The sequence below is a fragment of the Thamnophis elegans genome, chromosome 2, assembly GCF_009769535.1.
Source record: "Thamnophis elegans isolate rThaEle1 chromosome 2, rThaEle1.pri, whole genome shotgun sequence".
In the NCBI taxonomy this organism is placed as follows: Eukaryota; Metazoa; Chordata; class Lepidosauria; order Squamata; family Colubridae; genus Thamnophis; species Thamnophis elegans.
The window spans coordinates 154,756,180-154,775,560 of record NC_045542.1 but is presented as its reverse complement, the minus strand read 5'-3'; the positions used below and the strand labels follow the sequence as shown (position 1 = coordinate 154,775,560).

Sequence of the window (19,381 nt, the reverse complement as noted above, 5' to 3'; positions counted from 1 at the left end):
CAAGCACAATTGCCACCTGGTGATACACCAGAGGAGTCATACTGGAGAGAAACCATATGACTGTCCAGATTGTGGGAAAAGTTTCAGTCGGAATTCTCACCTGGTGATACACCAGAGAACACACACAGGAGAGAAACCATATGAGTGTCCAAATTGTGGGAAATGTTTCAGACAGAATTATGATCTGGTAATACACCAGAGGACTCACACTGGAGAGAAACCATATGAGTGTCCAAATTGCAGGAAATGTTTCCGTCGGAATTCCCACCTGGTGATACACCAGAGGACTCACACGGGGAGAAACCATACAAGTGTCTGGAATGTGGGAAAAACTTCACTCGGAATTCTGAGCTGGTTATACATCGAAGGATTCACACAGGGGAGAAACCATATGAATGTCTGGACTGTGGGAAAAGTTTCAGTCAGAATTATACCCTGGTGATACATCAGAGAACTCACACTGGAGAAAAACCCTATGAATGTCTTAATTGTGGGAAAAGTTTCAGTCGGAATTCCGAACTGGTGATACACCAGAGGACTCACACAGGGGAGAAGCCACATGAGTGTCCAGATTGTGGGAAAGGTTTTACTACTAGGTCTAAACTTATCAATCATGTAAGTTTACATATTGGGGAGAAACCTTTCAAATGTCCAGAGTGTGGACGGTGCTTCACACAAAATTCCTCCCTTACTGCACACAAGAAAATTCATGTGACATCGAAGGATTCACACAGGGGAGAAACACTATGAATGTCTGGACTTTGGGAAAAGTTTCTCTCAGAATTATACCCTGGTGATACCCCAGAGGACTCACACTGGAGAGAAACCTAATGAATGTCTGGATTGTGGGAAAAGATTCAGTCACAATTCCCATCTGGTGAGCCACCGTAGGATTCACACTAGGCAGAAACCTTTCAAATGTCCAGAGTGTGGACGGTGCTTCACACAAAATTCCTCCCTTACTGCACACAAGAAAATCCAGGTGACGCAGAAGGTGATGACTGTAGGGAAGGCTTGAATTTAATTTCTGAGCTGCCTATAAAAATATGGCTGAAAAATTAACTCTTTAATTTTTGGCCTTGTTCAGTTAGTCAAATGTGCTTCAGTATTAGAGATAAGGAAGAAAAGAAAATTTAATAATTCAACACTTAGTGGCTACAACATTCTTATATCTTTGGAGAAGAAAATGGGTCATTAGCACAGAGGGAAGGAATGGAAGATGTTGGAAGAATTCATGACTGACTGGCTACTGCAAAAGTTAATTGCAAAAGGTGTGTTTCTTTTGATTATCATTCTGTGAGGACTCATTTTTTTCCCTTTTGGGGCTTGTGTTGTACATACAATCAAAATATCAGGTGGCAAGAAAGAGGGGCAATGGGAATGAGGGCGAGGAGGGAAATAACAATATATACCACACTTAAGAATTAAGTGTGGAGCAGAATTAAAAGAATAGCAACTGAATCCCATGACATAAACATTCAAAATAGACACAATGAAACTGATAAGAAGGGAATAGTGGACTTCCCAACAAGTAACTTCTTAACAGTAGGAGGAATATATAAATTTGACACTCCAAAACCTACAAACACTATATAACTAATAAAATCAAACAATATTAAGCAAAAGGCAAACTCATAGCTGGAGGAGCTCGTCCCTAGAACCAGGCTGGAACAGTGGTGTTATTTAAAAATGTTTACTACCAATTTTGTACCCATGGCTTTGTGGGCATAGCAGGGGAAGGTTACTGCAAAATCCCCATTACCTCCCGATTGCCTGGAAGGCAGAGAATAGAAGAGGGCGGAGCCAGTCAGAGTTGGTAATTACTGGTTCTCCGAAGTACTCAAAATTTCCACTACCAGTTCTCCAGAACTGGCCAGAACCTATTAAATACCACCTCTGGCGAAGCCACCAGTTTATAATCAAGAAACACACAATTTCCTCAGAAGAAAAGTTTGAGAAGCTCAGATTTAAGGACAAAAAAAAAGATCCATTATCAGGAGAATAATGGGGAGCCGGTTGCAAAGATGTTGGACTAGATCTTGAAAGATTGCAGCTGCAGGAGCAGCTGAGTGGGTAGATTTTGTGGGGAGTAAGTAGTAGAGCCACTTTGGGGTAGTGCTGAAAACCTCAAGGCTCGAAACAGAAAAGCTCAGCTCCAGTCTTTATGCATGAAACCATCAACAAAAACCGTGCCTAGAAAGCTGGAAACAGAACAATAACATTCCTGGTTGCTGTGTAATAACACCCAACCAGGGGGGAGCAACTAAGCTGAAAGGTGCTGTAACAATCGAGTATTGCTAGAGAGGCTATGGGGAGGGAGCAGAAGGGAAGAGGAACTTCCTCTTCTGGATGATCCTTAGGATGGAGGAATGGGGGTCAGTTTTCCTGCTTTTCCAAGGACAGTGGCTGGGAGGTGAGTTGAGAACAGGTTAGAGGAGGGGCCAGGAGCAAGTTGGGCTGTTTGGTTTCCTCCATGGTGTAGAAGCAGAGAAGGAAGTAGGCTAAAACCTGCCAGTTACTAATATCTGTGGAGATTCTCATGGTTTTTCCCAAAGGTGCTTTTTCAGGAGGCACCTGGACTTTCTGTTTTTTTTTTTTTTAAGATGTTTTGCTTCTCATCTAAGAAGCTTCTTCAGCTCTGACAGGATAGTAGGGAATGGAAGAATTTCATTTCATTCAAAAAAACAAACAAACATGAAAGTTTATTTATTTATTAATTAGACTTATATACCGCTTCATAGGGCTTTCAGCCCTCTCTAAGCGGTTTACATTTTTTTTTTAGCAAATTGAGTCAGCAACTTGCCCCCATAGTCCGGGTCCTCATTTCACCCACCTCGGAAGGATGGAAGGCTGAGTCGACCTTGAGCCGGTGAGATTTGAACCGCTGAATTGCAGATCACAGTCAGCTAAAGTGGCCTGCAGTACTGCACCCTAACCACTGCGTCACCTCGGCTCATTTTGGCTCAAGTTGCTGCCTGAAAAAGCCCCTTTGGGACATCTACTCAATGCTTTTCCCCCCCACCTCCCTAAATATAATGTCATAGATTCTGCTTACTTTAAAACTTGTGTCTGCAATTTTCTGCTGGTTGGGGGATTTAAATGTCTCCTTCATGTTAGGGGTGACTCCCTGTAGTTTGTATAAGTGTGTTTTTTCCCCCTTGCAATGAGGAGTTTCATGGCTAAAACTGGCACTTTAGATCTGGCAGAAGCGTTGGGCACCATTTGCCTCTTTTGAAGACCCCTCCCCAATATTAGACCAAAATATTTGAGCCCAATGATCTTTGAGACATTTTCAGGCTGAAATACACATGGGTTTTTGACATGTATACATTTATAGATGGTTTTTTTTTGTTATATTGGTGCTGATAAATAAATAAGGGGAGACTAGTATAGATCTATTTCAAGCTATTTAGCTCTCATCAGCTAGCCATACCCTTGCTGGGAATCGAACCTGTGCTCTATTGCCTCTTAGGCAGATGTGTTAACCATTGAGCTACAGAGTTCGACTCCTTATCAGCCAGGCCAGGGTGAAAGGTATATATTTAAAGTCACAACCCCTGGTATGCCCAAATATGGGAGGAAGATCACACTTCCATTCTCTGTCCTTCGGCTCGTCACAAGAGACCATCCAGACAGAAACCCAATATTTTTTACTGTTGCCTTTTTGTTACATTTGTTATATTTGTGCTGATAAATAAATAAAGGGAGACTAGTATAGATCTATTTCAAGCTATTTAGCTCTCATCAGCTAGCCATACCCTTGCTGGGAATCGAACCTGTGCTCTATTGCCTCTTAGGCAGATGTGTTAACCATTGAGCTACAGAGCTCGACTCCTTATCAGCCAGGACAGGGTGAAAGGTATATATTTAAAGTCACAACCCCTGGTATGCCCAAATAGATGTTTGTATCTATATTTCACTCTGAATACATCTGTATCTGTCTGATCCTCAGCATTTCCGGTAGTCTTTGATAATAACAATGGTAGAAAATTATGATATACACGTAATCCTCAACCTATGACTACAATTGTGCCCAACATTTCTGTTGCTAAGTGAAACCCTTGTTAAATGAACTTTGACCAATTTTACGAACTTTCTTGCCACAGTTGTTAAGTCAGTAGTCATGGCTGTTAAGTGAATTTGGCTTCGCCATTGACTTTGCCTGGTCGCAAAAGGTGGTCACATGACCATGGGATACTGCAACTGTCGTAACTATGAGTCAGTTGCCAAGCATTTGAATTTTGATCATGTGACCATGGGGATAGCAATAGCACTTAGACTTACATACTGCTTTATAGTGCTTTACACCCCTCTCTAAATGGTTTTACAGAATCAGCCTATTGCCCCCAACAATCTTGGTCCTCGTTTTACCGACCTCGGAAGGATGGAAGGCTGAGTCAACCTTGAGCCTGGTGGGATTTGAACTGCCAAATTGCAGGGAGCCAGCAGGCAACAGAAGTAGCCTGCAGTACTGCACTCCTAACCACTGCGCCACCGAGGCTCTATGGAATGCTGCAATGGTCAAAAGTGTGATCGTAAGTCACTTTTTTCAGTGCCGTTGTAACTTTGAACAGTCACTAAATGAACTGTTGTAAGTCGAGAACTACCCATACTCCAGTGTTGGGTTCCTACCAGTTTGGACCAGTTTAGCCAAACCGGTAGTGATTTGACGGCCTGGGTCGCTGAACCAGCAGCAACCAAGGCCTGCCACGCCCCTGAACTGGTTCTCCGGGTGGCGCCATAGGTGGCGCCATCTTGGCTTTTGCTATTGTGCATGCGCAGAGCAATTTTTATTGCACTGCGCATGTGGGTGCAGTGTGCCTCATGCGTGTGTGTGGCGCAACCATGAGCGAACCAGCAGTAGTGACTGCCGGAACCTACTCTGTTGTACTCAGTTATTAGAGACTTTAATGATTGTACAGTTATTTGAACTTGGATCTTGTAGTTTATATCTTTAAAATGAATCATAATGTTATAAAGCAAATCTAATACTTTGGCGTGATTGCTTTTTGATTATAATTTATGCTTTTTTTTTTCTTGCTGATTTCACATCTTGTGCATCCATTGATATTATATGAATCTTTTAGACAAAGATGTCGTCCAGAAAACCATCTTGGACAAGTGAGAATCAGAAGCAGCATTAAAAAGGAAAATCTGGCCAGCAATCACAGGTTTTTTCCCCCTCATCCTGAAAACCACAACTTCTCCTACCCCAGTGGATGACAGACAAAAGAGAGAATAAGAGTTCTCAGCTGGGAAAAATAGCAATAGCAATAGCAATAGCAGTTACTTATATACCGCTTCATAGGGCTTTCAGCCCTCTCTAAGCGGTTTACAGAGTCAGCATATCACCCCCAACAACAATCCGGGTCCTCATTTTACCCACCTCGAAAGGATGGAAGGCTGAGTCAACCTTGAGCCGGTGAGATTTGAACAGCCGAACTGCTGAACTGCAGTCAGCTGAAGTAGCCTGCAGTACTGCATTTAACCACTGCGCCACCTCGCAGCCTGTGGAACTGGAGGAAGCACTCCATGGAAAGGTCAAAGGGGAGCATTACCCCCTTTGGATAGAGGAAGAATAGAGGAAGTGCCTCTTCTGGTTGACCCGTGGGAGGAGGCGTGGAGGGCGCCTCTCCTGCTCTTCCCAGGACGTCAGCAGCTGGAAGGTGAGTGGAAGGCAGGTCGGAGGAGAAGCCGGGAGCGAGGTGGGCTGCTTGGTTTCCTCCACGCTGCAGAAGCAGAGAAGAATCCAGGCTGAAACATGTCAGCTGCTGCTGCTGCATGATCCTTCCCTCCCCAAATTTGGTTCCAGTGGTGCTGGCAGGTCGCTTTAAAAGTGGTGCCTGCAAACGTCCTGCAGGTTGGGAGATTTTTAAAAAGTTTCCTTCAGTTGAGGATTGATTGACGTTTTATGGTTTTTATGGGCGTGTTCTGTTTTTTGGGAACTGGGGTTTCATGCACAAAACGGGATTATATTTTGCAGGTGCTGTGAGCACCATTTCATCTGCTGATACCGTTGAAGCCCCCCCCCCCCCCGGTCAATATTAAACCAAAAAGTGTGACTGTATGCACTCCTGGGACATGGATGTGGCTGAAATGTTTATTAGGTTGGTCTTTCACTTGTAATAAAGATTTTAAGCTTTAAAATAATCAAATTACATTTAATTTTTTGTTCTACTTAACTCTCGTTTCAGTGTCATCTTTGGGCACATCTGTTACTACATTTTTTTGTATGCTTTAGGCGCTGAAATGCTTGAAGTATCTCGAAACAATCTGGATCTTCGAGAGGACCATTTCATAAAGCAAACTCTTAGTTGCTACAGCATTTTGATGTTGTTGGGGAACAAAATGGGTTATTAGCGCAGATCGAATGAAGTAGAATAATTTGGAAGAGTTTGTGGCTGACTGGTTAGTTCAATGCAAAGAGTATGTTTCTTCTGATTATCATTCTGTAAAGATTTTTTTCCCCCTTTTGGGTTGTGTCTCATACATATATCCAAAACCCCTGTAAGGTCCAAAACATAAAAACTGCACTTGAGTCACCAGAATGCCAAAATGAGACTCAAGAAGAGGCTTGGAATATAACAGCGTTTATTTTGTACAAAAAAGAGCTGGGTAGGCTTATTTCATATGCATATAGAAAAACAAAGACACAAAGAGAGAAGCAACACCTAGGTAAAGTTTGTCTACGAACTTATAAACTCATTTAGCCAATCAGAGACAAAAGTTAGTTACCCAATGTGGGCAATGTCTTGCCCATGTCCCCCTTATCCATGGAGCATTCTTTGTCCAGGCTCGGTCCGTGCTTTATTATCTTACAGAGTATCCCTTGTGCTTCTAGACAGTCCCTTTTCTGGCCCTGTTTTATCTATGGAGCAGGATGTACCAGTGTAACTACCATATTTTTTTGGAGTATAAGACGCTCTGGAGTATAAGATGCACCTAGATTTTGGGGAGGAAAACAAGGGAAAAATATCTGCCTCTGCCTCTCAGCAATTTGCCAGTACAGACAATACACACTGTTTGTAGAGTTATATTTCAGACTATGCTTGTACAGATGCTGTTAAAATTGATGTTCTTTCTGGAAGTATAGTTATTCTCTGCTATTTAAAAGAATAGCACTTTTTAAAACTAGCACTGGGCCTCTTCAGATCAAGCATTTATTTTAAAAAGCTTCTTCATTTTGTTAAGTTGTCTAGAATAATAATAAAGCAGTCTTTTAAAAATAATCATTTGAACATTCTATAGGCATTTATAGTTGTTGACTTACCTCCTTGCAGCAAACAGCCTGATTAGCACAAGAAAAAAAAATCTGCCTCCCTGAGCAAACAGCGTTTCACTTTCAATTTCTCCTAACCATCAGCTGTTACAGGCTGCAGGGAGTACTATAGCTTATTGAAGCCTCCAGTCCCGTTTGCTGCAAAGAGGAAAATTGCTGGGAGGCAGAGGCCAAAGGGTTTGGGTGGGTGGGGCTACATTCAGTGTATAAGATGCACCCAAATTTTCACCGTCTTTTACAGGGGGAAAGGTCCTTATACTCTGAAAAATACAGTATTTTGTTCCATATCCAAGGATGTGCCTAGCTTTGAAGCAAATAACAGAGTGAGAAACCAGATAGCAAAGAAAAGATACAATTCTTAGTGAGGTTTATAGAATTAGAAGGTAGAGGTCCCCCTCGCATGTATGTGCTAGTCGTTTCCGGCTCTAGGGGGCAGTGCTCATTTCCGTTTCAAAGCCGAAGAGCCAGTGGTTTCCGAAGACGTCACTGTGGCCATGTGGCTGGCATGACTAAATGCCAAAGGGGAACTGCCCACCTTTCTGATTGACAAGCTCAGTGCCTTAGCCACTGAGCCACTGCCTCCCTGTGTTACAGAATTAACTCCCAACAAATAATTCCTACCCATAGCAAAATAGCACAAGCAATTTTTAACAGAAGCAAATAGCAAAGGTTAGATTGAATAATGTCAATCTGCCCTTTCACACCATATGGCAGAAAGAGAAGTAATGGGTGTGCATGTAAGGAGGGGAATAAGAATTTCTACCCTGCTTAAGCATTAATTGTGGAGCAGAAATAAAGGAATAATAATTGAATTCCATTACACAAACATTCAAAATAGACACAATGAAACCAGTGGTGGGATTCAATTTTTTTTACTACTGGTTCTGTGGACATGGCTTGGTGGGTGTGGCATGCTTGGTGGGTGTGGCAGGGGAAGGATACTGTAAAATCTGCATTCCCTCCCGATTAACTGGGACTGGGGAGGCAGAGAATAGATTGGGGGCGGGCCCAGTCAGAAGTGGCATGATTTACCGTTCTCCGAACTAGTAAAAATTTCTGCTACCGGTTCTCCAGAACTGGTCAGAACCTGCTGAATACCACCTGTGAATGAAACTGATAGAGAAAAGTGAAATTCCCAACAAATAACTCCTTTACAGTAGAACAAATGGATTAATTAGACTCGATAGAACCTACAAATCAATCAATCTGTCTGTGTGTGTCTCTGTGTCTGTCTGTCTCTGTCTCTCTCTCTTTTTCTGTGTCTGTCTGTCTGTCTCTCTCTGTCTGTGTCTGTCTGTCTGTCTGTCTGTCTCTCTCTCACACACACACACACGATGTTGGACTAGATCTTGAAAGCGCCAGCCACAGGAACAGATGAGTGGGTAGATTTTGTGGGGAATAAGAAGAGCCAGTTTGTTGTGTTTGAATCTTAAGGCTACAGACTGGGAAGTGTGCAGTTCCAGTCCTGCCATAGGCACGAAACTGGCTTCCCTGGCCAATCTCTCTATCAGACCTAGGAAGCAGGAAAGGTGAAAACCACTTTGGCAAATCCTTGCCAAGGAAACTGCAGAGAAAGCATTCCAGCCAGTTGCCAGGTGTCAAGTCAGACCTGAAATCTCACCTAAAAGAAACATTGGCTGTAAGGGTCAAGAACAGAGAATGAGAGCCTAAAAATGTTCTAATTCAATGTCAGGTTAGGCATGAAGGTAGAACATCCTGCAAAGGACAGAAGCCTGTAAGTCAATAAAGGAGAATATTTGTAGCTCAGGATTGAAATGGAGAGTTCCTTGGTGCTCTCAGAACTTACTTGTTTTCTTTTTGATCACCACGATGTAAAAAACCGTTGAGAGTCTAGGAAGAGTGCAGGGAAGAGCAACCACGATTATTTACTACTAAATGAAATGCCAGTATGTGGTTATGTATTAAATCTTGGTATATTTTATGATGAAGGACATTTAAACAATTATAGTCAAATGAAAATGGAGGTATAAGGGTAACATGTATAAATATCTGAGTTAAAATACTATGGCAGAAGATATAAGATTGTTTTGTTATTGGAAAGATGCAGACTGATAGATGGAAGAATATAACTTAAAACTAGTTAAACTTAAGTGAAATTTAGTAATAATAGATATAATTAAATAAATAATTGATAATGATAATAATGTATACAATGTGTAGTGTTATGATAAGTAATAATCATGAATAGTGAATGGTACTCATGAAAGGAAGAATAGAAATTCTTTTGGATTATATAAAAAGTTAATAAAAAAGAATTAAGTTAGATACAGTTAAGTTTTGATTATTAGGGGTAAAATGTTATGATACAGGATATAGTCAAATAAAGGAGGGATAATGATGACTATATATATACACACACATACATACATCATATATATATATATATATATATATATATATATATATATATATGTATGTATAATGTATGTATGTATGTATGTATGTATGTATATGTATATGTATATGTATAACATAAGGAAACTAAATGAAAATTGCCAACAGCGATTTGGAAAGGAGGATTAGAAAAGTCTATTATTAAATATTATGGATGTTTAGCTAGAATAGGACATAAGGATTCAGTATTATTGGAGGATTTTAGAAATATTAAATGAAATGCCAGTATGTGGTTATGTATTAAATTTGGATATATTTTATGATGGACATTTAAATAATTATAGTCAAATAAAAATGGAGGTATAAGGGTAACATGTATAAATATTTGAGTTAAAATACTTGAATTAATATGAATTATGCTTGATGACTGTGGAAGAGATGCACGAAAACCTTTTGTAACCAACTGATACACTTTCTACAGTATGTAAAGAAGGAAGATTTTATGTGTTGTGTTTGTTTTGAAATTAAAAAAAGTAAATTAAAAAAAAAGATTATTAGGGGACTGGAGGCTAAAACATATGAAGAATGGTTGCAGGAACTGGATATGTCTCATTTAATGAAAAGAAGGATTGGGGGGGGGGAGACATGATAGCAGTCTTCCAATATCTCAGGAGTTGCCTCAAAGAAGAGGAAGTCAAGCTATTCTCCAAAGCACCTGAGGGCAGGAAAAGAAGCAATGGATGGAAACTAATCAAGGAGAGAAGCAACTTAGAACTAAGGAGACATTTATTGACAGTTAGAACAATTACCGTAATCAATGGACCAACTTGCCACCAGAAGTTGTGAATGCTCCAACACTGGAAAGTTTTAAGAAGAGATTGGATAACCATTTGTCTGAAGTGGTGTAGGGTTTCCTGCCTAAGCATATGGGGTTGGACTAGAAGATCTTCAAAGTCCCTTCCAACTCTGTTATTCTATTCTATTATTGCAGACGTTTCATTACCCAAATTAGGAAGCATTGATGATGTCATCTAGATCGTAATGAAACGTCTGCGAGAAAAAAAGAAAGCTCAGAGAACCAAGGCCTGTAATTCGGCCTTATATCGCTAGATGGCGTGTTCTCTATTAAATGAGTAACACACGGCAACTAGAAAACGGGTCAATACAGTAGAGCGGCATCGATGGTGGCTGAGTACAAACATCCAACGAGAGGGGGAGCGACGGAGCCTAAAGGTATTGAAACAATAGAGTACTAGATTTCTAGAGAGGATGTGAAACAAAGGAGAATAGAGAAAGTGCCTCTTCCGGCTGACCCGTGGGAGGACGGAGGCTCTTCCCAGGACTTCAGCAGCTGGAAGGTGAGTTGAGGGTAGGTCGGAGGAGAAGCGGGAGCAAGCAGGCTGCTTGGTTTACTCCACGCTGCAGAAGCAGAGAAGAAACCAGGCTGAAACATGTCAGGTGCTGCTGCTGCAGCATGATCCTTCCCTCCCCAAATTTGGTTCCAGTGGTGCTGCAGGTCGCTTTAAAAGTGGTGCCTGCAAATGTTCTGCTGGTTGGGAGATTTTAAAAAGTCTCCTTCAGTTTAGGATTGATTGACGCTTTGTGATTTTTATGGACGTGTTAGTTTTTTTTTAGGAACTCTGGGGTTTCATTCACAAAATGGGATTATATCTTGCAGATGATTTGTGCACCATTTTCTCTATTGATGCCTCTCCTCCGTTGAAGACCCCGCCCCACCTGTCAAATATTAAACCAAAAAGTGTGACTGTATGCACTCCTGGGAAATGGATGTATCTGAAATACACCTGGGCTTTTAACATACTTAAATTGGTAGGTGTCTCTGTGTGCATATTTATATAATGTATCTTCAGTATTTCCTGCTATATTTGAAAATAACATCTTTTTTTAAAAGTTTTTTTATTTTTTGTTCTCTATGTATACATTCACATAATTACTATTCTTTTTTTTTACATTCATAATTCTAATACATTTGTCATTCCATTTATAGAATTGTATTATTCCATTCCGGTTGTTTTGTTTACCATCCCTCGCCTATTTTGACATCACCTTCTTCTCCTTTCCTTTTCTCTTCCCTTACCTCTCCCCTCCTCCTCTTCCCCTTCCTACCCTCTCTCCTTCTTTCTCCCATCTTCCTCTCCTCCTCTCTATCTTCCTTCCCTCTCTTCCTCTCCTCTCCTCTCTTTCTCTCCCTCTCTCCCTTCTCTACTTTCCTCCTCTCCTTTCCCTTCCTTCTTCCCTTATCTCTCCCCTCCTCCTCTTCCCCTTCCTACCCTCTCTCCTTCTCTCTCCCATCTTCCTCTCCTTCTCTCTATCTTCCTTCCCTCCTCTTCCTCTCCTCTCCTCTCTTTCTCTCCCTCTCTCCCTTCTCTACTTTCCTCCTCTCCTTTCCCTTCCTTCTTCCCTTATCTCTCCCTTCCTCCTCTTCCCCTTCCTACCCTCTTTCATTCTCTCTTCCATCTTCCTCTCCTCCTCTCCATCTTCCTTCCCTCCTCTTCCTCTCCTCTTTCTTTCTCTCCCTCTCTCCCTTCTCTACTTTCTTCTTTCCTCCTCTCCTTTCCCTTCCTTCTTCCCTTACCTCTTCCCTCCTCCTCTTCCCCTTCCTACCCTCTCTCCTTCTCTCTTCCATCTTCCTCTCCTCCGATATTCTTTCCCTCCTCTTCCTCTCCGCTCCTCTTTCTTTCTCTCCCTCTCTCCCTTCTCTACTTTCTTCTTTCCTCCTCTCTTTTCTCTTCCTTCTTCCCTTACCTCTCCCCTACGTCTCTCTACCTCTTACCCTCTATCCTTCTCCCTTCCATATTCCTCTCCTCACCTTCTCTCTTCCTTCCCTCCTTTTCCTCTCATTTCCTCATTTCCTCTCTTTCTTTCTTTTTCTATTGCTGCAGGTGTCTCTTCCAGCTCTTAATTTCTATTTTCTTGGGGTGGTATTTCTGCAAACCCAAAAAACTTTGTATATCATTTCTTGTTTTAAAAAAATAAAATAAAATGTTTTTCTTTTTTGGTCAGACAAAGACAGACAACACATAACACATAGAACCTTCTTCAATCACGTACAGCATGTCGTTTGGTTGTAAAGTTTTTGTGCATCACTTCCATAGTCCTCACTTTCAAATGTATGTAAAATCACAAATTATCAACTCATTTTAACCAAATTCACATATCATCAATCCAGTATATTCTATAAAAATTATTATAATTATTAAACATTCATTTGACTATAAATTGCTTTTACATCCTTTTGTATGAAATATCCTAAATTTAATTTAATAGCATTCTATTAAATCTTCCTAAAATCATCCAATAACATTTCATCTTTCTAACATATTCTAAATAAAAATTGATTATATTTATTATTATCATTATTACTCATATATATGACTATATATAATATTCTAAATTTAACTAAGTTTGACTTAAGGCTCTCTCAGTATAGCTGTATCTCTACTTCCCTGCTCTATCTTTTGGATGACAAAGCTGTTAGCTAGATTGGTCAGGAACCTCTTCAACCTCCCATCTGATACAGAGCCTGTCTCACAATTGATATCAGGGCAATTAAAGTCTTCTATTACTGCTGTGGTGTGTTTCCAACATACTTTTGTTAATGATAGTTACCATAGCAGAAAAAAACAACCCAGGGCTGAAACATGTCATCTGCTGCTGCATTTTCCTTTCCTCTGGAGATTTTGTTTGAGTGGTGCTGGGTTTTTTAAAAAGTGTTGCCTGTAATTTCTTTGCTGGTTGGGAGATTTAAAAGTCTCCTTCAATTCAGAATCAATTCTGATTTTTTGAGATGTGCTGTTTTCTTGAAAACTAGGAGTTTATATATCTGGCATATGCTTTGAGCGCTAGTTCATTAGTTGAAGCACATCTTCTGCTAAGCCCTTCCCCCCTCTAAAATTGGACTAAAAATGTGAGCGTACTTACTTTGGGGACATTTTTTTGGCTGTAATACACATCGACCTTTAAAATACTTACATTGGTAGGTGTATCTATATTTGTCTCTGGGTGCATATCTGTATAATCTGTCCTAGGTATTCCCTGACATATTTAAAAATAGCAGTTCATAATGCTAAGAATTTGTGATTTGATGAAATCCAGAAGAGAATTTAATATTTGTGTGGATATTTTTGAATTTGGATCTTGCTAGTCTTCTATGGGTCAAATGAATCATAGTTAATGTTAGAGGTTAAAGTAACATTTTTGCATGTTTTGCTTTCTCATTGTAATGCATGTTTTATTCTCCTGCTGTTTTCACATTTTCTGCAACCACTTCATAAACAACCATTAAACTATGAGCTTGTATCGATCTTACAGATGCCAGGAAGAGAATTCCGGTCAAGTGAGAATCACAATCAGAATTAAAAAGGAAAGCAAATCCAGCCAGCAATGAAAGTCTTTCCCACTTCTTCCCCTTCTTCTGGCAGGTGACAGACAAAAGAGAGAAGAACAGGAAGAGAGTTTTGGGCTGGAAAAAAATTGAGTATATAGAACTCAAGCAAGCACTCCCAAAAAAAGGTAAAGAGGGATCATTTCCAAATTCAGAAAAAGGGGAAATACTCTAGAAATCCCTGGAGCGGAAAGAGACACTTGGATAGGCGTAGAAGACAGACAGTCATGGAAGCTTCACCCTGTGAAGAAGGAAAGAGTAGCTTGGATGAAATAAAACCATATCTCTGTCCAGGCTGTGGGAAAACTTTCATTCGGAATGCTCACCTGTTGAAACACCTGATGATTCATCACGAAGGAGAAAAACTGTATAAGTGTCAGTATTGTGAGAAAAGTTTCAGTCAGAATTACCATCTGGTGGTACACCTGAGAACTCACACAGGAGAGAAACCCTATGAGTGTCGGGATTGTGGGAAAAGTTTCAGTCATAATTCCAGCCTGATGATACACCAGAGGACTCACACAGGAGAGAAACCCTATGAGTGTGAGGACTGTGGGAAAGGTTTCAGTCATAATTCCGGCCTGATGATACACCAGAGGTCTCACACAGGGGAGAAACCCTATAAGTGTCCAGATTGTGGGAAAACTTTCAGTCAGAATTCCAACCTTGTGAAACACAAGAGGATTCACACAGGAGAGAAACCATATGAGTGTCAGGATTGTGGGAAAAGTTTCAATGTTAATTCCATCCTTGTGAAACACAAGAGGACTCACACAGGAGAGAAACCATATGAGTGTCCGGACTGTGGGAAAGATTTCACTAATAAGTCTAGTCTTATAAATCATGTAAGTGTACATACAGGGGAGAAACCTTTCAAATGCCCAGAGTGTGGACGGTGCTTCTCGCAAACTTCCTCCCTTAAGGCACACACGAAAGTCCACATGAGGCAGAAGGTGATGAGAGAAGAGAAGGCTTGAATTTCTTTTCTGATCTTTCTTTGCCAAAGCAACTGAGAAATTAACGGTTTAATTTCTGGCCTGATTCAATTTAGTCAAACCTGTCCTCAGTATTAGGCATGAGGGAGAAAAAGAACTGGAAATTGAAAGTGTTAGGTTAATCAAGGTTAACTACCTGTGTCCGGCTGTTAGCAGAATATAGTGGGTATTCTCTTGCAAAAGTAGTGCAACTGTTGCAAAAATAATTTGGAGAATTTTTTGCATATTGATAAACAGATACCATAGAAATGCAACATTCAGATTTCAAAAGCCTGCTGCAGATCCTATAAAATATATTAAAAGATAGGAGCACTCATTTTTACTTAGTGATTGTAGCTTCTTAAATATGAGGTAATGGGAGAGGAGGGGTAAAGAGGGATTAGAGTTCATATTTTTGTAAAATTTCAGAAATTCATTGCAGGAAGAATCCCTGTTCAGATTGTGAACAGTGAAGGAAGGACAGTGAAGAACAGAATACGAGGGAAATTTTGGACAGTGAGAAAAGCACAAAAAATCCACATGTAATAATTGTTGACCATGATAAGCAAATGTTATTGGAATGCTATAGAGAAAAAAAGGGGTTGTGGTGTTTTAGTGTAGGATTTTCATGTTTATAACAACTCCTGCTGTGATGCCTTTGCTTGCCTCCTGTTATCCTTTGAATGCTGGTGGATTAACCTTTGAAAGCTGGCAGTGCCAAGATTCTGAAAAATTTATTAAGTTTAGAAGACCACCAAAGAATTCAATGGTTGTTCATTATAATAATATATTTCAGGTGCCACCATATACAATGCCACCATGATTCTGGACACATAGAAGCAATAGAGCATGTTCTTGTATGCCGATTAATGTACATACAAAGTGACAATAAAGTTATTTTAAGTTCTAAGTCTAAATTATCCAGTGATTGTAAGGATATTTGTATCAGAGTTGTCTCTCCAGTATTCAGGGCACACAGGACAATTCTCCATGCTGCTTTTAGATAGTCACCCTGGTACTACATACAAGATAATGTTGCCAGGTTCTGCAGAGCAGCACTTAAATTTGGTCAGATGATGGATGACCTGTGCCATAAAGTAGTCTTAAGGAATATCCAACTCATCATACAATTTGCTTTGTGGAATGATTGATTTAATCTGCCATGTAATAAACCATTCAACCAGAGGTGGGTTTCTAAAAGTATGCACTGGTTCAAGCGAACTGGTAGTGGTAATTTGGCCTGGGTCACAGAACCAGCAGTGACGCAGGCTGGCCATGCCCCCAAACCGGTTCCCTGGTCTTCACTGCCATTGCTGGCATTTTTTTTTATTAGGTTTTCATGGTCTTCACTTCCCTGGTTTTTCCCTAGAGGTGGGTTCAAGCAGTGGTGGGATTTTTACCAGTTCTGTGGGTGTCTCTTGGTGGGTGTGGCAGGGGAAGGATACTGTAAAGTCTCCATTCCCTCCCCACTCCAGAAGATTACTGCAAAATCCCCATTTCCTCCCAATCAGCTGGGACTTGGGAAGCAGAGAATAGATGGGGGCGGGGCCAGTCAGAGGTGGTATTAACCGGTTCTCCAAACTACTCAAAATTTGCCATCTGTCAATTGCAGAAGCAGCTTTACTTGGAACTGCTTCTATCCTGCAGTGATATCTGTAACACCATCAAACATCCAGATTTGCTTATCCCAGGTCCTTGGTAAGAACTCAATAGGTAGACAATAATGCCAAACCCAGGCTGAACATCTGGCTGACTGTTTGAATAATAATGATGATGATGATGATGATGGTGGTGGTGGTGGCAAAAATTCAACGTTACCACCAAAAGCAAATGTTGCCTCTGTAATGAGAAAGGCAAGACAGTCAACCACTTGATCAGTGGGTGCAGCAAAATTTCACAAACTGACTACCTACAACGCCATGACCGCATTGCTAAGATCATTCACTGGAAATTGTGCCAAAAGTTTGGATTTGAGTACAGCAAAAACCACTGGGACCATCAGATTGAGAATGAGAAAGTCAAGATCTTGTGGGACTTCAGAATCCAGACTGACAGGCACTTGGCCCACAACACACCTGACATAACAATAGTCGAAAAGAAAAAAGTATGGTTCATTGACATTGCAATACCTGGAGATGCACAAATTGAAGATAAACAGCAAGAAAAAAATCACAAAGTACCGGGACTTGCAAATTGAAGTTGAGCGACTGTGGAAAAAGAAACCGTGTGTTGTCCCGATTGTAATTGGAGTCCTTGGAGCAATACCTAAAGGGCTACCTCGCTATTTGGAAATTCTAAATTTATCAGACTTGAACATTCTGATTCTACAAAAAACCACCCTGCTTGGAACAGCTTATATCCTCCGACGTTATCTTAACAGTTCCTAGGTCCTTGGTTAGGACTCAAGCTGTTGAGCTACCAACCAGCCCCAAAGGCTGTGAATCTCACCAAAGATTAACCACATAATAATAATTCCCTCACCACTGTCAAACTATTCACTAAGCCTGTACTACTATTACTATTAATCTTCTCATCATTCCTATCACCCACTTATGACTGCATGACTGTAACTTTGTTGCTTGTATCCTTACTATTTATATTGATTGTTTCCTGATTGCTTATTTGTACCCTATGATTACCATTAAGTGTTGTACCTTATGATTCTTGAGGAATGTATCTTGTGTTTTTATGTATACTGAGAGCCTATGCACCAAAGACAAATTCCTTGTGTGTCCAATCACACTTGGCCAATAAATAATTCTATTCTGTTCTGTTCTATTTACCAAGTCTATTCTATTCTATTCTCTAATAATAAATCTTTTTTTTTTTAATATAAAGATTTTATTGGTAAAAAGAAAATACAACATCCATAACTTGTAACAAACAATACAACTACATTTCGCGATATTCCCATACTATCAAATCATTATAAACATCAAAGGTTAGGTATCTTTCCCTCCCTCTTTTCTTCCCTCCCCCCCTTACTTCCTTCTCCCCTGCCTTCCCTCCTTTCTTTTCTCCTTTCCTCCTTTCCTTCCCCGTCCTTTCTCTCCCTCGGTCCCCCCCTCCTTCTCACATACCTTTCCTCCTTCCCTGCCTCTTTCCCTCCTCCTTCCTTTTAATCTCCCTCCTTTCCTCCCTCCTTCCCTCCTTCCTTTCAACTCTCCTTCTCTCTTTCTTTCCCTCCCTCTTTCCCTCTTTACTACCCTCTTCTCTTCCCTCCCTCCTTCCTTCCCCAGTTTTTCCTCTTTCTCCTCTTCTTCTTTCTTCCCACCTTCTTTCCCTTCTCTTCTTTCTCTTCCTCCTCTTTATCCTTCCCCCCTTCTTCTGCCTTTCCTATTCCTCTCCTTTCTCCTCTCCATCCTGACTTCCCTACTGCCCTCCCTCCCTCCCATCTAACCTTTATTACATTTGCATGTTTTCCTCTGCTGAGGACAACCTGGTTTTCTTTCCCTTTCCTTGCTTGAAGAGGCAAGGATTATAAGTCCTCTCGCCTCATCTAAAATGAAGTTTGATCGCTAATTTTATGCAGGTAATTATAGCGGATTTCCTATCAGCTTTTTAAAGTTTTCCCAACATTGTAGCGTAACAAAATTGCTCGACGGTGGGTTCTCGCCCCTGATACATTTCTCCTTTCGTTTATCTCTCAGTTGTTGTATATTGTTCATTTGAGTTATTAGTTTAATCGTATTAGGTTAGTCAGCTATCTCTTTTTATGTCTAGGTCTTTACTGACTCATCAAGCCATTTGTATAGCTTCTCCCAGACTGTATAAAAGTCTGTGTCTTCTTTGTCATTAATTCGCATCGTCAGTCTATTCATTTCTGCTAGTTCTAAAATTTTATTCATCACCATAGTGTTGGTGGGGGCATTTTCACTCTTCCAGCACTGTGCGTAAACAATCCTTGACGCTGTCAGAATATGGACTAGGAGGTATTGGTCAGATTTGCAAATTTTTTGATCTATTATTCCTAATAAGAAAGTTTCCGGCTTAAGGCATAGTTTAATTGACAGGATTCCATTCAGCCATCCTAGTATTTGCTTCCAATATGCTTTGGCTACCGGACACGTCCACCACATATGGTAGTACGTGCCCAGCACCGTTTTACATTTCCAGCATATGGCCGAAACTTTTGAAGACATTTTCGCCAGTCTTGTCGGTGGAAGATGCCAGCGGTAGAACATTTTATATATATTTTCTTTATAGGCCGTCGACTTTGTCAATTTTAGGTTCCATTCCCAGACTCTTTCCCAGTCGTCTAGGTCTATTGTGTGGCCAATGTTTTGGGCCCAGGTTACCATGACTTCTTTTACCCTTTCTGCTTCCGTTTTTCGAATCAGTAAGCAGTTGTATATTTTTGAAATTAAT

General features: G+C 40.6%; 2 protein-coding genes across 9 annotated transcripts in view; both read left to right on the top strand.

Annotated features, from left to right (window-relative positions):
• The window catches only part of LOC116503074 (zinc finger protein 271-like), a 2,480-nt gene extending 2,001 nt beyond the window's left edge, over positions 1-479 (top strand). The window contains exons 3-4 of the mRNA XM_032209233.1: positions 176-322; positions 453-479. Coding sequence (XP_032065124.1) covers positions 176-322; positions 453-479 — 174 coding nt within the window. The remainder of the gene's footprint in view (positions 1-175; positions 323-452) is intronic.
• LOC116504255 (zinc finger protein 239-like) overlaps positions 1-15,336 on the top strand; it is a 19,183-nt gene extending 3,847 nt beyond the window's left edge. Inside the window, exons 1-4 of one of the 8 annotated variants that reach the window (XM_032211174.1) lie at positions 5,434-5,666; positions 5,984-6,107; positions 11,313-11,464; positions 13,967-15,336. In XM_032211174.1, coding sequence (XP_032067065.1) covers positions 14,267-15,016 — 750 coding nt within the window. In that variant the 5' untranslated portion in view covers positions 5,434-5,666; positions 5,984-6,107; positions 11,313-11,464; positions 13,967-14,266 and the 3' untranslated portion in view covers positions 15,017-15,336. Of the gene's footprint in view, positions 1-4,495; positions 4,536-5,433; positions 6,108-10,579; positions 10,993-11,312; positions 11,465-12,658; positions 12,698-12,727; positions 12,766-13,966 lie in introns of those variants that run through there. The other 7 variants (XM_032211178.1, XR_004254787.1, XM_032211177.1 and 4 more) reach the window with 7 other exon arrangements.
• Positions 15,337-19,381: the final 4,045 nt, after the last annotated feature.